General features: G+C 42.1%; 1 protein-coding gene across 1 annotated transcript in view; it reads right to left on the reverse strand.

The window, feature by feature from the left end:
• Positions 1–1,208: 1,208 nt before the first annotated feature.
• Positions 1,209–18,536, reverse strand: part of CFAP61 (cilia and flagella associated protein 61) — a 98,928-nt gene continuing 81,600 nt past the window's right edge. The window contains 5 exon segments of the mRNA XM_010005138.1: positions 1,209–1,298; positions 1,300–1,341; positions 1,343–1,440; positions 2,293–2,399; positions 16,867–17,072. Coding sequence (XP_010003440.1) covers positions 1,209–1,298; positions 1,300–1,341; positions 1,343–1,440; positions 2,293–2,399; positions 16,867–17,072 — 543 coding nt within the window.

Genomic DNA, 18,536 nt, shown 5'->3' on the forward strand with positions numbered 1-18,536 from the left:
GACGAGAGCGCGGCCGGCATCGCCCCGGTGCCCATCCCGCCCCTCCGAAGGGACCCGTTCTCCTGCAGCCACGGCCTTGTCCGAGGGGTTTCTAGCACTCTCCGGAGGAATTCCCCCCGATGCCTGATTTACCGGCTGCTTGGAACCGACTCTTCAGAGCAAGGCCAGCTGCAGGTTGACAACCAGCCGGTGATTTCCCACTAAGGACAAGTGCCTTCTCCAGAAACCCTGGTGCTGCACATGTGTGCCCCCCTGCTCGCTACCATACTCCGGCAGCTGATCTAGGTGCAAAAACCCAGCCCCACCATCTGCATGTTTGCGTCCCTGGAGCTCCACACGCGGAAACAAACACATGTTTGGGATCCTGCGGGAGGGTAAACACTGCCCGCCCCATCCTGCGGCTTCCGGCAATAGGCAGGAGCACCCCGTGCAGGAGTCACACTTGCATCGATAGCAGCATCAGGGTGGGAATTTCAATACACAGGCTAAAAACATAGTCCCCGTCCCAGCTGTAATGGCCTTTCCTACGGCTACGTTACCTACTAGTGAACATTTCCCTAAATATTATCTCGAAATGCATGAGACCTATTTTCAGTTTCTTTGGAAACTGTTACCAGAAACGTCTGATTCCTGGGTATTTACACTCGCTGTGCCTAATTTTTTCTTGTAAAGGTCCACTTTCCCTGCTCTTTACATTTCAGTACTAGTTCATCTGCATGCTGAAGTGATCTGGAATACAAGCAACAGGAAGCAGAGGCTGTTGCTCCATACAGAAACACAGCCCATACCCCCCTGTATGTGCATGGTACCTACTGCACATGGGTAACGTGCCTAGAAGGAACACCCACGACATAAACGTCACATAAGTGTGACATGCAGGAAATATAGTAAAAGTCACTGCAAAGGAAATAAAAATACAAGAAGTAAAGACAGTTTTGCATTCTGAGGCAGATACCATCACCTATGTTCTGTAAGCAATTCTGGCTCACAGAGGAGCTTTCAGTCCATTCAGTGAGACTATTTTTGTGTGTCAGGGCTACTGCAACAAGAAAAGGGTAAGGCAAGCAAGTCTTTAATTTGTGGGACACCAATTCCCCTTTCTCTAAAGTTGTTCACTCTTACAGCATGCGAACTGTGGTTGAATGACGGCAAGAAAAACACTTCTCATCAGGCCTCCCATTCTGCACAGAATTCCATTCTGTGTTCTTTTATAGATGCCTTGCAAGAGAGTCTAAAATAAAACTGCGCTGAGGCACTTTCTGTGTCGTGACAATAGGAGGAAAATTGCCTCTAGCCCTTCTGGGAGGAGGCAGGGGCCGAGCGCGCGTGGCTGCAGCTGACAGACGACAGCCAGTATGCCGGTTTGGGTCGTGGAAATGGGTGGGCTACTGTCTAGGCTATGTCCCTCCTTTTGTCACCCTGCCACCTTTTTACAGTTGGCTGTTTGTTTTCTGCACAGTTAAAAAACTCTCTGGGCGAGAACTTAAAAAATACTGCTGTCAGAGGGAATTTCATTGCGCTAACAAAAGCAGAAGCGGCAGGAGGCAAGAGAGGGTGAATTAGTCCCAAGTAGTGGGTGGGAAGTACTGAGATCCAGGCTGAAAATTAGGTTTGGAATCAGCCAGAAATTCATTGGGGTGGGGGAAGCAGTTCTTGGGGTTGGTGGAAATTGGCAGTTAGTTCTTTTCGTGGGGCACGGTGGCTTTTTGGATTCTGAAGAGGCAAAGTTACAGGCCGCTGAGACTTCGTGCCTCTGCAGTGCTAAGGGCAAAGCTGGAAACAGCATTAGCAAATGTTTTAATTTCATCCTTGTTCAGGAAATCCACTTATCACTGAAAAGGCAGTTGCTTTTGCTCTTTTGGCTACAAAACCCATTCCCTGTGGGTAGATGTAGAAAAATCTACCTCTCACGGGCTCAGCTGAGACAGGTTTAGGATGGCCTGTACAATATTCTTGGTAGGAAACATTTAAAAAAAAATGGGGCTAACTGAACAAGTAAGCCTCCAAGATTCTGCTGGGTAGTTGTACTGAACTGCATATATAATGCAAAAACGCTGTGAAGGGAAACAAAGCAATGTGAAGTTCTACTGGCAAATTTGAAAATACGCCCAAATAATGACACTGAACAATATGCTGTGCTTGGTGACCTCCCTGTGAGGTGTAGGATCTGCTGGGTGTAGGTTTCCATAGGGAAATAGCTAAACAGAAACATAAAGCTTTAGGAGAAAGATGGGAGAAGAAAATAAAGTGAACAACACTTAACAAATTGCCTAAATAATAAAATGCACTCACTGGTAATTTTTCTTACCTGTTCTGAGATCAGGATTTGGCGCAGTTCCTTCTTGAGATCAATAAACCGATCGTGATAGATGGCCATGGACCAAGACTCCCTGAAGTAGCTGGTTAAAAAAGAAGAAATTTAGTTATCTTGTGAACCTCTCATTAACCACTAATAAAGTATTTACCTGCTTTTTTGTCTTTATAAATTACAGTTCTGGACCCATCACAAGCGTTTGTTCATAAAATGCCTCCCGTAACAGCATGGTCAATCAATTCTTTTAATGGATGTTCCTGATGTACAGCCAGCTTCAGTAATTACATTTAAAGTGGGTTAATTCAGAGCTGCGGCAAGACCCAGTGAAGAATCCTGATTTTATCAGAATTTAAAAGCCTGAAGACCTGTAAAGAACGGTGTCTCCATTATCTGTCCTCATTTGAGAAAAGCAGATTGCAGGATTAACTGAACTGCTGCATAAACAAATTAAATTTGTGTAGACAATGACACAAATGTTGTTCATCATTAAGGTTTCTGGATTAATAAAGGCCAGAAAAACAGGCCACCACAGTGTTGCAATATGTTCTTTGCAGTAGTACGCTGAAGCTAAATCGAACCTATTCTAGGAGGAAGCTCTTGTAACTTTTTCTCTCAGTGGCAGTGTTCATGACACCATTCTTCTGTGAAAAAGGAGTAAAAGGATGAAGACAGAACCCCAAAGCTGTAAATATAACTGGAGGCAGCTAGATTGCAAAAGCTGGGATTTATTTCTCCTTCCTCTGTAAGGAGAAATAATTTTTACAGCCTCAGGGATATGCTCTGTGTGCAACTGTTGTTCATGCTCACAGGAGTCGGGAGGTGCACCACATTCACCCCAGCACCGGGCGAGCAGATGTCAGCAGGGTCACCCAGGAGGTGTTAAGCGGGTGCGCCAGGGGCAGCAGCAGCACCCGGCCCTGCTGCTCGGGGCACGTGTGCGCCAGCGCTTCGCTCAGCTGCAGGGCCTTCAGCCACCATCTGGATAAACCAACTTAAAAGGTGCTGCGTGAGTTTAATAATTCTGACAGAGCTGCCTGCAGAAAGCTAATGTGCCGTTTCCTTGCTGCAGAAGATTATTTTGTTCATTAATGTCAAACAGCAGCATTTCCCCCCTCTCACTCCTACTAATCCTGACCTTTGTGCATCTGGCATAACTTTGGTGGTTTTCACATGCTCATCCCATCATAACTTCTCTTCTCCTTCCCCCTGTGCCCTTCCTCTGCATTTCTCTTTGCGTGGTAAGGTGGCCAGGTCTGCCTCTCCTGAATTTGCATGGTGTCCAGCACTGATGGTTTCACAGTATAAATATTTATTGACACCATTACATGTTTTTCCTATGGTAAGTGCTGCCCTGCCCAGGGCATTTGAAAAGGTAAGGTCAGCTTTTCTATGTTAGAAAAGTGTCTTTATTTCAGTAATTATATACCTGTAGCATGTACAGACAGCTAGAGAAGAACAGGATATTCCCCAAATATTTTTAAACCCTTCAATTTCAATTTCACCCAACACAAATCTTTGACTCAATGTTGATATTAGACAGCAAAGCAGGGAGAAGAGGGGTGTTACACAATCATACATTAAGGTAATTAAGGGCTAAAATGCCATGTTCCACTAGTCAAATATTTTCTTTTCAAGCTGGGATCTTAACTCTGATAAGATGATATTATCTCTTGATTGAGGCACATCTTCCAATTGCATCACCTTGGTTAAGCTGTTCCTCTGCCTCACTAAGATGTTGCATTAAATCATGTTTATAAAATATTTCATGGATACTACTATTACTGCTACTGCTACTGTTAACCACTCTAGAACTGCATTTTTAGCTGTTCCTGTAAATATTCACAGATTTGGAGCTCAAAACCTGAAACATGTCACATGTGGTATTTGATACAAATAAAATGCCCATTTTGGGGGAATGGAGAATGTCTTGTCTGTAATTTCCAGATGGGCTGCCAAGAGGAGCTACCAGTGAACATTCACCACCAGATTCCCTTTACTTCCCTTCACCTAAAGAATCACAGCCGCCAAAGGCAATTTAAAGATACGCTTCACAGAAACAATCCACTTTCTTTGCTGGCCCTGTGTTTTTATCTATTTATCTTTTCAGTTAGAATCACCTTTCTAGCAGGGCACATGGTGTTTCTGAGAAAGCAGAGCTACATATGGCTGCTAAAGGGAAGTTTAATAATGAAAAAGCCCATTTGAAGCCAAACCAACAAGTTGACTTTCTGAGGCTCGTTCTGAATTTTATTACCACTTCAGCAGCAGTCCCTCAGGGCAAGCTGTAGAAGGCTTGCAAGTATAATGCTCTTCAGTAGACAGGATGAAGCTGGCATGTGACCAACAGAGGCTCAAAGGCTCCTCCACTATCAGGAGAACGGCATCTGCCACATGTGTTTGCACCATTTAGTCTTTCATAACCTGCCAGAGCGATCAGGCTAAATATGTACAAGATGACAATGTTTGCTAGGAGCATAACGGGTTTTCAGACTTGGTAACTTCCTAACGGGGGGATCCCCTGCTGTTGGACTTTTATATCGACAGAAGCTATCATGGGAAGGCATTTGTAACGAGACGGGAGGAAATGGTCTCCTTTTCAGGACAATCAGACACATCCCTTTTGTTGCTAGGAAGCTGGTCTCGCCTTTCATTGACAAACAATATTTAAAGTCTGTTCTGCCTCATTTGTGATGTGTAGCCTAAGTCAGATGAAAGGGAAGGAGGAGGAAAATGTTTAGTGGGGTCCGTACAAAAGACATGGAATCTTTCCCTTTTCAAGAGATACTGTGTTAAATCAGACAGACAAAGTTGCCACTTCTAGCAAGCAAAAACAGAGCATGCATCTGCACAGCTCTCAGTTCAAGAGCTAGATCTGTTTATTCCCCATTTCATTTGCAACTACGCACCACTTTCAGAGAATGCGACTTCTGCCTCTGTGACAGCTAATCCTGAAGCAGCTGTACACCTGCAGTGTGACCTGGCACCCTAGAGTGAAGGCAGCGAGGACCTGACACACTTCTTGGGCAGTTTCTGCCCTCCAAGTCAGGTCTAAATGCACAGGATGAATCACTGACAGCAAGATTTTAAAGGCAGAAAATGTTAAGATTGAGTAAAACCCCTTCAGAATAACACATTCAGTTTGTACAACCACAAAACAAAAAACAAGATGTAAAGTTAAAAAAAAGATAATTGATAATGGAAGTTTTTCTAAGTAATTGTAAATCCTATTACAAGAAAGTATTGGCAGAAAGGTGAAGCATAAGCTTATCTACTCTGGTAGACCTAATCTTTTATTGCAAGCTTGGCATAACTGCCTTACTCACATAGGCCAGTTTTGTCACACCACTCCCATGTTTTCCAAGCTTCTGCAAGCTGGGCTCCCCTCCGTGAAAATGGAGCAATGCAAGGCCTGACTGATTTCCACTTATATTATTAAAGATGGGCTTCTGAGGACCACTATTGATTTTGTCTGTACATATTTCGTATTGGGTGCTTCCTTGGAAAGTCTCAGCTGAAATCTTCTCAAAAAAGAACAAGTATCTCTGGTGGAAAGAGAATCCGAAAGCAGTGATATAAATGTATCCAACATGGCAAAAAGAACCTGGAAACCAGTTTTTAAAACAGGTTTTATTTTCTCATTCCTCTTAGTGTGAAAGTAAATCTCATTATTACAGCCTGAAAAATAGTTGTTTTCTTTTTAATATGAGGATTCTAATATGTTTTTAATTACTTCCATTCCTTTTCTTGCTGCCTCCCTGTGCCTGATGGTGGCAGAGATAGCTGGTGTCGGCGCGGACAGGCCTGTAGGCACACCTTAGCCCTGGGAATGCAGTCCTGGAAGCTCATTAAACCATGTGCAATAATCCCTCCCTGCAGGTGAGCTTATCAAATTACCAGAGCGCCGAGATGCCGCACTGTGCCGCAGGATCCAGGCCCAGGAATGTCAACTGTGGCCCTAAGCAGGGTGGCCTTCACTGCTGCCTCCTTGCCTGTGCTGCTGGGGACTTCCCTCTGCCCTGAGAGCAGGCTGGGATTTCCAGAAGCTGGAGGGGCAGGTGGGTACCCATTCCTTGGGATGGGGCATGTGCAGAGCAGCAAAGGTATTTTTAGTCCACAATATAAGGCAGAGTCATGAAGAAACTTCATCTCCTGTTAATTTGCAAGTAGTGTAGAGCCCTTAGTACAACATGGTGGAATTGTCAAGCCGTTCATTTTTCTGGGTTTAATTTTCCTTTTTAAGGAGAAAGTTAATGTTTGAGATGCAGAATCTCCAGGCTGTATCAGATACATCTACTTTATGGATTCTCAAATACTCAGAGCTCCAAATATTCCAGGTCATTCCCTAGCAGGTTTGGATTCTTTAAACTTCAGTGTCTTTGGCAGTTTATGGAATCCAGGTTCCCCGTGGGTACTTTTGGCACATCATGAAAAACAACGCCCAAATGCTGGTGTGCCTTTGCTGCAGTATATTCCTCATTCCTTCCTGGTTTTGCCACTGTCTAGTCAAGTAAGAAGAAAGCTGCTGCTCTTACAGACACCATGAACCCAACTAGGACAGACAGCTGAAGCAGGAGCAGCCAACGTGGGCTAATGTACAATGCAATTATGCCAGGAGTGCCTATGAAGAGCAGGGAATTCCACTTCGTGGGAGCAGGGAGAAGAGAGTACTGTAGTGGGCTGGGATGCAGTGCAATTTTTATTTCCACGTTACTCTGATGTTACTCCCCAAACACAGTTTGCAGATAAGCAAAAGTCTTTTCTCCAGCACAGGTGCATGGAAGAAGAAACATCCCATCTTCTCAGGAAAAGAGAAGATGCATTGTTTTGGGGACAACATATGGATGTTTTAAAGACTCTTAGTTACAAATACAGCAATGATTCCAGTAAAAGATATAGAATATTTCCAGATACATGTTGCATGGCTTTTCCAGGAATCAGAAAGTGTAAATTTAACTGGTGATAATAAAGACAATATAACTAAAACCACTGAACATTTCCTGCTAAGTATCAGCTGACCAATACTTTTGAAAGACAGCTTGCTGATGTAAGTAAAAAGCAGGACTAATTTGTATACAATACAATAACATACCACCTGAAATAATTGCTCTTAATCACAATGAATGTAAAATGTTCCCTGGTTTGCACTTTCTTAAAATTCACTTACAACTGCTCCACAATCAAGCAAATGTTGAACGAGCAGCACAGGAGTAAGACAGCTATTCACCTCCTTGCTCTATAGCTCTACTCACTAAACACCCGTTTGTCCATGCATTTTAGTCACTCCTGTCAGATTCATTAATCTAGGACTCACTGTTATAGTTCTGACCCAGTAATGACTGAAATTAATATTCTCATGGACAATGAATCTGTAATTTACTTTATTGGGCGGATTTACAAAATAATGCTGGTGTTCGCTAATTCATAGGCTGATACTTCTTTTGTACTTTTTGGTAAGTAAATCACAGAAAGGAAGACTGTGCTTTTTACCACATTTAACAGAACTATGATCAAACTTGCCATGTCTTCTCTTTGAATGACAACCAGTTTAAAACCTCTGGTCTACAACCCCCATTTTCCTGCAATACCAATGATTGTGCAGTGCAACTAATCCTGCAGTTCTTGCAGAAGGAAAATGGCCACTGAATCCAGACCTCGTCGAGGACTGCACCGATCCCACTGGGATCACTGGGGCTACTGCAGAAACCTGCTGACTGCAGGGGATGCGGCAGAAGTTGCAATGTGTACTTCCTGCCCACATCTTTGCTTTGCCTCTGCCCTTTATCCATCAGGACTGATAAACCATTTCTGTCTTCTGCATTTCTAATATCCTGGACATACCACAATGAAGTGCCATTACCTGGAGACACCATCAGAAAGCAGATCTTGGCAACACCTGTTTCATGTTGAGATACTGCAGTGCTGCCCTACAGTCAGTGTTCTCAAGAGATGTTCTCATTATTTCCACACCAGAATTTACTGGTAAAGTTTACATACTTTACTGGATAGTAGCAGTTACTGCATAGCTGATCCTCACTGCACTGCTCTTTTAACTTTCTAAACTCTATGCTTTTAAAAATGGATATAAAAACATTGCTGTCTGCTCTTTCTATAAGAAGGTTATAACTGACCCTGAAGTCAGGTTTATTGCATTTTTTCACATGGTACTATTTAACACAAAATGTACGACGGAAAACAATTAAAAGGAAATTAAATCTGACTCACAATCAACAAATACGCTGTGTGCAGTAGTATGATTGCTTTTCTGCAATTACTTGTTTATGAATTCAGAGTTCAATCGTTCATAATGGTTTGCATAATTATTAATACGAATCAGCAAGGTTTGCCTGCAAATTAATGTGGTAAGACACAGCTGACTGGCTAAATTGGTCATGGGGTTTCTTAGTAACGTAGCTCTTCATTAGCGAGTTAGCTGCTCCTTAAAAACTACATTAATATATATAGAAATCTAAAGCTACCTAAAGGGGTCTGTCATTTATATTGATTTGCTGTGGAAGTGCAGCTTTACCAGTGCACCTCCGGGTCTGCATTTAATTCTCCTAGGAAAAAAACTATTGGTGCTTTGATATCCCTTCGTGTGTTTCTTTTTCCTTATCCTGACTCTCTCTTCATAAAAAGCACACAATTTTTCCTCTAATTAGGCTGTAAAGTGTACTGAGTGGCATTAGTCCCTCTCAGCCAACGCTCACTACCTGCCACATTTCCTTTCTGTTTTTTTTCATTGCTGCTGAAAATAAGTCTCACCGTCTGCATGATGAACAAAAGCCTAAGGTGGAATCCCTTAAATGCAATCACAGTGTGCTAATGGTATGGGATTCAGCACATTCCAGACAGCAGTGCAGTGGAGTATTTCTCTTAATGAACAATCACTCTTCATTTTTGAAAGTCTGGTTTAGAAATAGCCTATGTACCATGCATTTAATGTTTGAACAATAGCCAAATATCCAGTAATAAATTCATATCTTTACCTAGTCCTTTTACAAATAATACTGAAAACATCAAATGTTCTTCCTTTTCCTAATTTATTTGTTATCTTGTTGACATTTTTTAGAGTTGCATCAGTAAACAAGCCAGTATGGTGCTTCTGCTTAAACTCTCATTAGATTATGCTGATTAATAAATTACTTTCAGCCTAATGCAAACAGCACTACAATCTGCAAACTGAAGTAGAAGAGATAGAACAGCTACTTTAAATAAGAAAATATTCATACAGCTCAAAATATTTTTGAGCATTTAGCTTGTGCAGCAAATACTGAAAATGTAATGTGAGCATAAACAACAGGTTTTGAAGAGAACAGCTATGGAAACAGCCTGTGATACCATCCACTGTTACAGCTTCTAGGTGGAATTTTCCAAAGCGTCTTAGTGACACGGGGGCTGACTCCCTTTGGGCATTTCTGTTGCATATTTGGCAGCCTCCTGTACCATGGTCCCTACCTGTTGCTGTTGAAGCTATGCCACTTTGTGTGGAATATCCCTTATTTTTCCCAGGGTGCTCAACCTCTGGGACAGCAACAGCCACCATGGCCAGGCTCCATCCAGGACAGGGAGCACGAGGCTCTTCTCACATCACCTTGCTAACAGCAGTAAATACAGATCTTCTAACAGACACCTGGGGTGGATCACCACCCATCTAGGCATGTCCAAGTTGCTTGTTCCCTTCACATCTGAGCACTGAATCCTATCTGCTATTCTGGCATGGGGAAAAAATTCGTTTGTCACTACATCACTTTTTGTCCCATGCATAGGTATTAATGTCAAATGAAGCCTACATGAAGCAATCCTGTACGCTTGCTCACATTAAAGGCATGATGCCAGTGAGAATCCATTTGGTTGCCAAGTATCTGGAGACTCCTCTAATTATCTGTTTTTTTACTTCAGATGCAGCAGAGGGAGATTCCACTGCTCTGAGGACACGTTCCATAACTTGGCAACTGCCATACAGTTGCCTTCATCTCAGAAGAATACAAAAGGGTGTAACTGGCTGGTTACATTCCTCCTTTGTGAAGCAGTATGGGGTGCTGATGACCAGTAACAAATCTATAAGCTTAAAAATAAAATAAATATTTCAGAGCTCTCTTCCCACTCCCTCCTTTTGTCTGCTGCTATGGCAATGGATGGAATCTGAAGGCTTTCAAGTGAGCACTGGAGACCTCTGACGCAAGGGACGGAAGGGAGTGTGGTACAGGGGACACTGCATATGAAACCTACAGGAATTTGCTCTCTTTTTCCTTCAAGAGAGATCTTCCCTGTTGGAAAGATCCTCACTCTTGGGTGCTCAAATTCCACTTCAGCCTGTTTGAGATGCAACCTTATAGGAAATTAATAGAAAATTAATAGAAATTGCAAAAACTCCTTCCTGAAACGGATTCCAAATCTAAGGAGTAATTCTGTTACATTTCCAGGTGACATAAAAGATTAGTATAAAAAAATCCTTAGCTTTAGGATATTGTGTCTTTGGTTCCCATGGCTTTGCCTGCCCTAACATCAGAAAACTGCAATGCAAGACCTCTCTGGTCAGGAACGTAATGGCTGAAGGCCCCAAGTACACCTACTGTGGTGGTATGAGGCAGATGGAAGGGTAACCACTGCTGATGACAATGGTGCCTTTTTCTTGCAGCACAATGACATGTGAGGAAGAAACTTTTCTTGGTCAGTAAATATTGCCTGTTCAAGGCCCTGATGGTTTGCCCAGTAGGCCTTGACATCCTATATAACAGTTGGAAGGATGAAGTGCATCCCACAGTGGCGCAGTCAGAAGAGACAACTGTCTGACTGGATGTGGTCATCTTCTGGCTTAACAGCCTATTTCCTCAGCTGTTGTTTGTATAGGTAGAAACAAAAACCACTGGCTCTATAATTCATGTTTAGCTAAGGAATTAACTGAGCCCACTCAGATACTACTCCAAATAATGCTGGAGTACCTAGCAGCTATGAGCATCAGGCCCAAATATGGCTGCAGAAGCTTAACTATAGCCAATTATTTTTTAAAAAATACAAAAATCTATTGTTATCACATTAATATCTATAACACTGGGATCACAGCTAAGGCATTCTGAGGAGCATTTATTTTAACTGTGTAGCTGTAGAGTTGCACCAAGACCTACTTAAAAAATGTCCATAGTACCTGTCTGCAAAAGAAGAAAGGAAAATGAACTTTAAAACTCTTTAGTTCCATCAGATGCAGTGCTGGATGGTTTAACTATGAGAGCTGAAAGCATTGTTTCCCTAAAAAAAAATAATAATTCAAAAACACTTGAGGCTTTGACAGAGCTGTGAAAATATGTAAAATGGAAGAGGAGTATCTAACTCCCTAAGAGATTACACTCTGGGGCGTGCTGGTGCATTTAGTAGCCAAGTGACTGCAGTGACACAGTCAGGTGCTTTTATGGTGGCTTTCTGGGTTCCTGTTTGCTAGGCTGATAAATGTATGGACTTAAAGTCTTGAAGGACAGCAGCCTGAATACACATAGTCAGTGTGAGTGGGGGCATCAGACTGTTGGTCTTGCAACAGGAGCTGAGGGGGTTTCGTTCTCTGGCATGGGCTAGGCTGGGCCAGCAGCACCCATGGAGTGCTCTGAGCTGCCCTGGGGCAGGGCAATGCACGCCCACCACCCCACTTCACCTCTCCACAAAGTGCCTCTACTGTAGGGGCAAGGGAGGATGGACTGAGAGAAGTAATTTCAGTCTTTCCTCTGGTTGTGGGTCAAGTCCCACAGCTTTTAATCATGTTCCACTCATACTGAAATCAATGGAACTTTTCTCTCAAGAAAAGGAAATGTGATTTATCTCATTATTAGCATTAGCTATTGTGCCACGTGCACAACTGGAATGGGTTACTTCTTCAAGTTAGCTGAATCTTGACGGCCTGTTGTTAATACTAATTTGGAAGTGGCTCTGGCACATTATGGTCAGGAAATCCGGTATCACGGGGTTAACTTTCAGCCCTTATACCAAATACAAATCAGTGAGGAAATTCATTGCTAGGTGAAGTCTCTAATTATTTAAAAGATAATTTGCATGCTACACAGAAATAAATTAGCTCCCAGGTGACAGCTGTTCCACTGTGTCCATTCCTGGAACTGGATGCCATGCTGGGCAATCTAAATGCAGGCCAAAGATTAGAACATTGCACTTTCTTGCCTTATAGGAAGGCCCCCCAAAAACAGCCATAAAAGAAGGGAGGAGGGGAAAAACTCCAAACCAGCAAGTTTAGAAGCTTAACTACAAACCAGAACATTTTCACAGTCTACGTTTTCTAAGGGCACTTCACATCTTGCTAGAAGATACTGCAAGTGGATGTAAGTGTAATGTGTACTAGTTTAAAAGGATTTTTTTCAAAGTCAAAGAGAAAAATTCAGTCTTAACAGCAGGTTTGCATTCACACAGTCATGTGAGATCATTATCGAACATGTGAACACCACCCAAAACAGCTTTTCTTCTTTTTATCACACACACAGAAATCAACAAATGCATTTTCACATTCCTTGCCAAAAGAACAGACACTGCTTTTTATCGGCATAAAAGCCTCAAGACAATCTTTGTCGCACAAGAGATGCTAAAGCATTTTTCAATTTAATGATTTTCTAATGGATAGTGTTCTTCCTGGCTAGGTTTGAACACTGTTTATTGCTGTATATTGTATATATAAAAATATATGTACATTTTACATAACACTCTATTATGTGGATGTATATGTATTGTGTATATGATATTATATTACATAGATATAATACATATATGATATAATATTACATATTATGAGACTACATTATATTGCCAGCCTTTTTCCGTTGCTCTGCCTCCTCCTGAAAGAAGCAATTTCCTGTGCCAGTTTGCTTTGTGCAAGGGCTGTTACATGGGGATTACAGGCAGTTTGCTTCCTCCTCCCCCTGCCTCTTCCTTTTCTCTCAAGTCTTTTCACTGTGCCTTGGCTGACTGCGGAGGGCTTTCTGTTGCTGCAGTGGGCTGCTCTTCTCTCTTCCACCTGTTGAACTAGCTAGAGAATCTATCCTCCTCGTAGTATGGACATTTGCAACAGAAATATAAAGACTGGGACGAATGGAAATGTGTGTGTGTGTGTACATCTGTGTAAAAGCGGCAGAAGAAACTAGTGAGCAAGGATTGAAGCACAGTATATGTTAATTGCTACAGAGCAACATGAATGACCAAATAGCAAGAAGGAACAAACCTATCTAAAGATAAGGTATAAAGACAATGAAAAATAGGACTGGAGGCAATAAAATAACTAGATAAGAAAAACCTGGCAACTGCAATTCAGGAATTTTGCCACAGGCTAATGGGAAGTGAGATAAAAAAACGAGGCAAAAGATCCTAAGTAACATCCACGTCTAAAGGCTGTAAAAGACAGGTCCAAAATTACTTCATCATCACTAATTACGAAGAGCTCAAGAGATACAATGAAGAGCCGGTATGTGGTGTCCCTCTGTGTGGCACAGCAGTGACCCTGGCCAGACCAGGTGGACACACAGGCCGTGGTGCCTGTGAGCACGTGGCTGCAAGAGGACCCTGACCTTGTGCTGCATTCAGGTCCTGGTTAGCAAAGGCCAGCCAAGACACGAGCAGTCTGGCAGGAGCTGCTCACTCCCCTGTGACTGTATGTGCTGCCATCAGGTAGAGCTGCACTTCTTACTCTTACAGTATTGACTGGCCTGACATCCTATTAACAGATCATCACTGGGATCTTCATCTCTCCTGAGATATTTAACATCTCTGTGGATGTTTAGGACTTTATCTTACTTGTAATCTCCTGATCAGATTGTGCAGTGTGTGAGGATCCTGTCCCTTTCATGAGTGCAAGGCAGGCTAATGCATTCTTAATTTCTCTTATGAAGAAATAAGCTGTCCATTCAGAAAAGGTTAATGTCTCATCTCTGTAACCCATGTGCACAGCTACTGAGAGGGCAGGTGAGGGCAGCTGTACTTAGGCCCTTGGGCTGGGCTCTGTGCCCAACATGCAGCAACAGAGAGAAAGGGAACAAATTCTGCTTTTGTCCAGGCCAGTGCTGCCAGCAGAAATCCCAAACCAGATTCTTCCAGATGTTGATACTGGTGTGAAAGTTGCTACTACATGTAACTGTAACCACATCTGGGCAAACAACAAAGGTGTAGGTGTCTGGCAACATTTGTTGTTCACAGAAAAGATTAGGATGCAGCTGTGTTTGCATATTGTGACACCATGAAACAGACTGATGATACCTTGCCACAACCTGAATATTGAGTTTCTTTCAGTGCTCAAAATGTATTTGCTGATCAGCATCAGCTGTGACAAGGAAAGAAAACGATCTGCCATCTTAGCCATATCTCATACAATTGTGTCATCCTCTTTCAGTTTCTACCTAACACCTACTGATAATACATTGTTTATGTGAACTTTGCATTTGCTGTGTGCCATTCCTTTCTTGTAAAACAAAGCCAACATGTTCTATAAATCAAAATCAGTCCTTGTAGCAGCAAAAATTCACAAGTTTCACATTCCTCTCAGCAGAGACATACAAAGGTCTCCTGAAGCAAAATGTATAAAGCAGCACTTTTTTCGCTGAAGAAACTTTCAGACCTCACAAGTTTGGGTTCACCCTGTCTTCCAGTACGATATGAAAACTGAGGAGCTAGTCTCTGTAACACTCACCACAAAGAGAGAGTGCAGGAAGAGAACTGCAAAACACATCAGAAGAATTCTGAGAGCTGCACATGCAGTCCTGGTGAAGCCTCGAGCTCTTTCCAAGGGAGCTTCCCCTCTGGGAGGGCAGCTGATGCCACTGTTCTCAAGCAGGGTACACATCCCTGAGAGGGCAGCTGATGCCACTGTTCTCAAGCAGGGCACACATCCCAACCTTTTGTCCTGCACTGAAGGCCCTGACTGCCTGCCCCCCTCCCCGATGTCAGCAGACATTCTCGGTTCCCCGCCCTTCACCATCTACAGTGCCTTATGCATACTCCGGGGAAGCTTTCTGATACTGAAACAGCAGAAGTGCAAAAGCTATAGGAAGAGGTACAGGAATCTGGGGACTCTTAAATCCCTGTCTCAAAATATCAGGGGCTTCCTTCTTACAGATTTTTTGCAATCAATAGATTGCAGTTTCTTTTGGACCACAGCATGTCCTTTACAGAAAACATTTACAAACTGTTACCTAAATAACACCATCTAATGTGACTATTTTGCTACCATTTAGGCCTTTCTTCAATTCAGTTATAAATACAGCAAAATCAGACCCGGAGACTTTCAAAGCACCACTATCAGCTTTGTATCATGACAGAAATTTGCCATTTGTTCCTGTGCTTGGTTTTCTGTCTCTAAACCAGCTTATGTAACATGGCACTTTGCTTCTCTATCTGTAACAATTTAGGTTCCCAAGTCACCACTTGTGAGGGATTTTAAAAATGAAAATCAATATAAGATGTATCAGCAAGTTCTGCTTTACCTCCTGTTTCAATTACATGCTCAAAGAATTTTACCCCCTAAATGAAACTCAGGGCTGGACTGATTTTTTGGTTGTGTTTTGTTTTGGTTTTAATCAAGCTTGACCTCCAAAGCACTTGTTTTCACTAAGTCATAAAGAGTAAGACAAGTTGGAGTTTCCAGGCCAGATAATATTTTAAGATACGAAATTCTGGAGAAGTAGCAGAAGATTGAAGATATGGTAGATTGCATTTTTTTCAGGTGCTCCTCTCTCTATAATAACTTAATTAAGGTTGCATTTCTAAAAGCAATGAAAAATTCTCTCAGAGGAGATAGCACATAAATGCTGCCTAGAAATAGCCAGGCTCTTCAGTCACTGCCACCACCTGAGAGAACCTCAGTCCTTGCCTTGGAACACTGAGTCCCCACGATTGCCCTGTGCTTGCTTGGGCACAGCAGGCAGAGGGGAGAAGCCCAGAAATCTGCAAGACCAGTTTCACTGCTGCAAAGTGCTGTGGTGGAAGTCCTGCCATTTGGACGGGGAACCTCCACTAAATATGCAGAGTCCTGACACAGCTTCCAGCGATGAACTTAAGTTGAAGTAACTCCCTTACACAGAGAACACAGCCTAGAGGATAAACTTTAGGTTTTTTGTTTTTTTTTTAACACCAGATAAGCAGGCAAGATGTTGAGTATGGCTATCATTGGGAGTGATTTAAAATCTCCCTAGAAACTTTTGGCTTAAAAATTTGATTATGAGTGACAAAAATACCGAGTTTTGAAATAAGTTCTGATTCAGAATCTTCAGTGAAAAAGGACTGTTCAGGTTCAGCTTAATGAGTTAAGCCTTCTGAATCTTATAAGAAAAAGTTATAAAGTCACAAAAAAGTTCTCTCAGATGAAAGATGGTCAAGTAAACCACTGCTCCTCAGACACACAGCTCTTTCCAGGAAGGGCTTGCATTACCACTGACAATTTTACCATATCATGGCAAATGTTTTTTAAAAGAAATCTTTTGTTTTAAGGGAAAACAACCAAAAGATAAACCACAATAAAATAAAACTAAAATTGGGCCAGAAAGCAGGTTTTATACAGAATGTTGAGTTTATCTTACCTGTAGAGATCTGTGATCTGCCCCTCATTCCAGCGGTAACAAAAATCATTAAGGAGACGCTCATGCTGTCCATACAAGCAAATGTAGTTGGAGACAGGAAAGGGTTCCACTGAAAAGCAGGTGATGCTATCTACCATATTATATTTGTTGATGTGCATCCTGAAATAATTCCCATGTCTTGCCTCTCCAGTTATAAACTCCATTCCCTGGAACAGAAAATATAAGGAAAGCTGTGGAGATGGAACGAACACCTCGCTTGGCATGCACACAGGATCAGACAGGGTCTCGTAGCTGATACTGGCCATTCCTTAAAATCCACAATACTTTTTTTTTTTTTTAATTTCTTGATTCCTGGTAACACGGTTTATAGAACAAGGCACTTTGCTGCAGCTTGGATTCAAAGATTATCTGTGTGATTTAGACCTTGATTAACAAAAGGACTGCATGTGCTGCATGGGCTTTGATTGCCCAATCCTGAGTGCCACTGGAGACACCTAAAGGGATCTGGGCCATCCAAACTGTGCTGGCAGTTAGACAGAGGTTCCATGGGACCTGTGACCTCCTGGAGCAGCAGCTGGAGGTCAGGAGGGATGCCCTGGGGCATCCCAAACAACACTAGATGCCTCTGTCTAGGCAACTGAATTGAACTCTATTCATTCTAGTTTGGTATACAGAGTTCATATTATTGCACACAGAAGGCACATCATAATTTACTATAGGATACTGTCCTGATGAGTGAAGGACACACTGGTGTTTATGGCACATGGTAGAAGCAATATGATTGCAGGCAGAGGGTTGATATTACCACATTAATCAGTTACAAGCAAACTTCAATGTTACAACTCAAAGATGTACCAATTAATCATGTTCCAATTAAGCGTTATTGGCTCTGTATATAAGTTTTCCAGTAGTCATAGATGTGATGTGTTGGAACAGCCTTCCAAGAAGGGAAGAAATACCAAGAAGGACCTGGTTCAGTTCCAAAAAAATCTTTGAAATTGTATAAATGGCACTATAATAGAGGGCTGCCTGCAACTGCAGCAGGATAGCCTTGATCTCTTAGGAAATTTCCTTCAGAATATATTCCAGACTTCCAAATGATTAATTACTATTGCCCTTAAATATATATATGCACATACTTACATTAAATATATATGCATAGGTGTGTGAGCATATACACACAAACACATACACACATATATATATGATTTAGAATTGTTGTTGTCATTGACTCACTCTTGCTAATTTGAACAGGGGCTGCCAAGTGTTGCTAACACCAACTCTATCAATAAAACAATAATTACATTGGATGTTGATGCTCAAACTGTAGCATTTAGTTTCAGCTAGTTAAAACAAGCACTTGGTAAAAGACAAAAATGTAAAAAGCTGTTTCAAAATTCACATTCAATGGGATGATCAAATAGCTTGAAGCTATTTTTTTAAAACTGTATTCCTGTTCCAGTTTTATACATGTCTAAAACCTTTCGCAAGGGTTCTCACCTTGAGAAAGCCAAATATTGGAAAGTATGGAAATGAACATCTACGAGATTCAGTTAGTGATAGAACTGATACTTGTTCACCAGCTGTACCCGATTTATATGCTGCACCCAGGCTTAGCTGACTCTGAATTTGTTCTTGTGCAAATCTGATGGCAAATACCACCACTACCT

This window comes from Chaetura pelagica, unplaced genomic scaffold (assembly GCF_000747805.2).
Source record: "Chaetura pelagica isolate M959 unplaced genomic scaffold, ChaPel_1.0 scaffold171, whole genome shotgun sequence".
NCBI classification, from domain to species: domain Eukaryota; kingdom Metazoa; phylum Chordata; class Aves; order Apodiformes; family Apodidae; genus Chaetura; species Chaetura pelagica.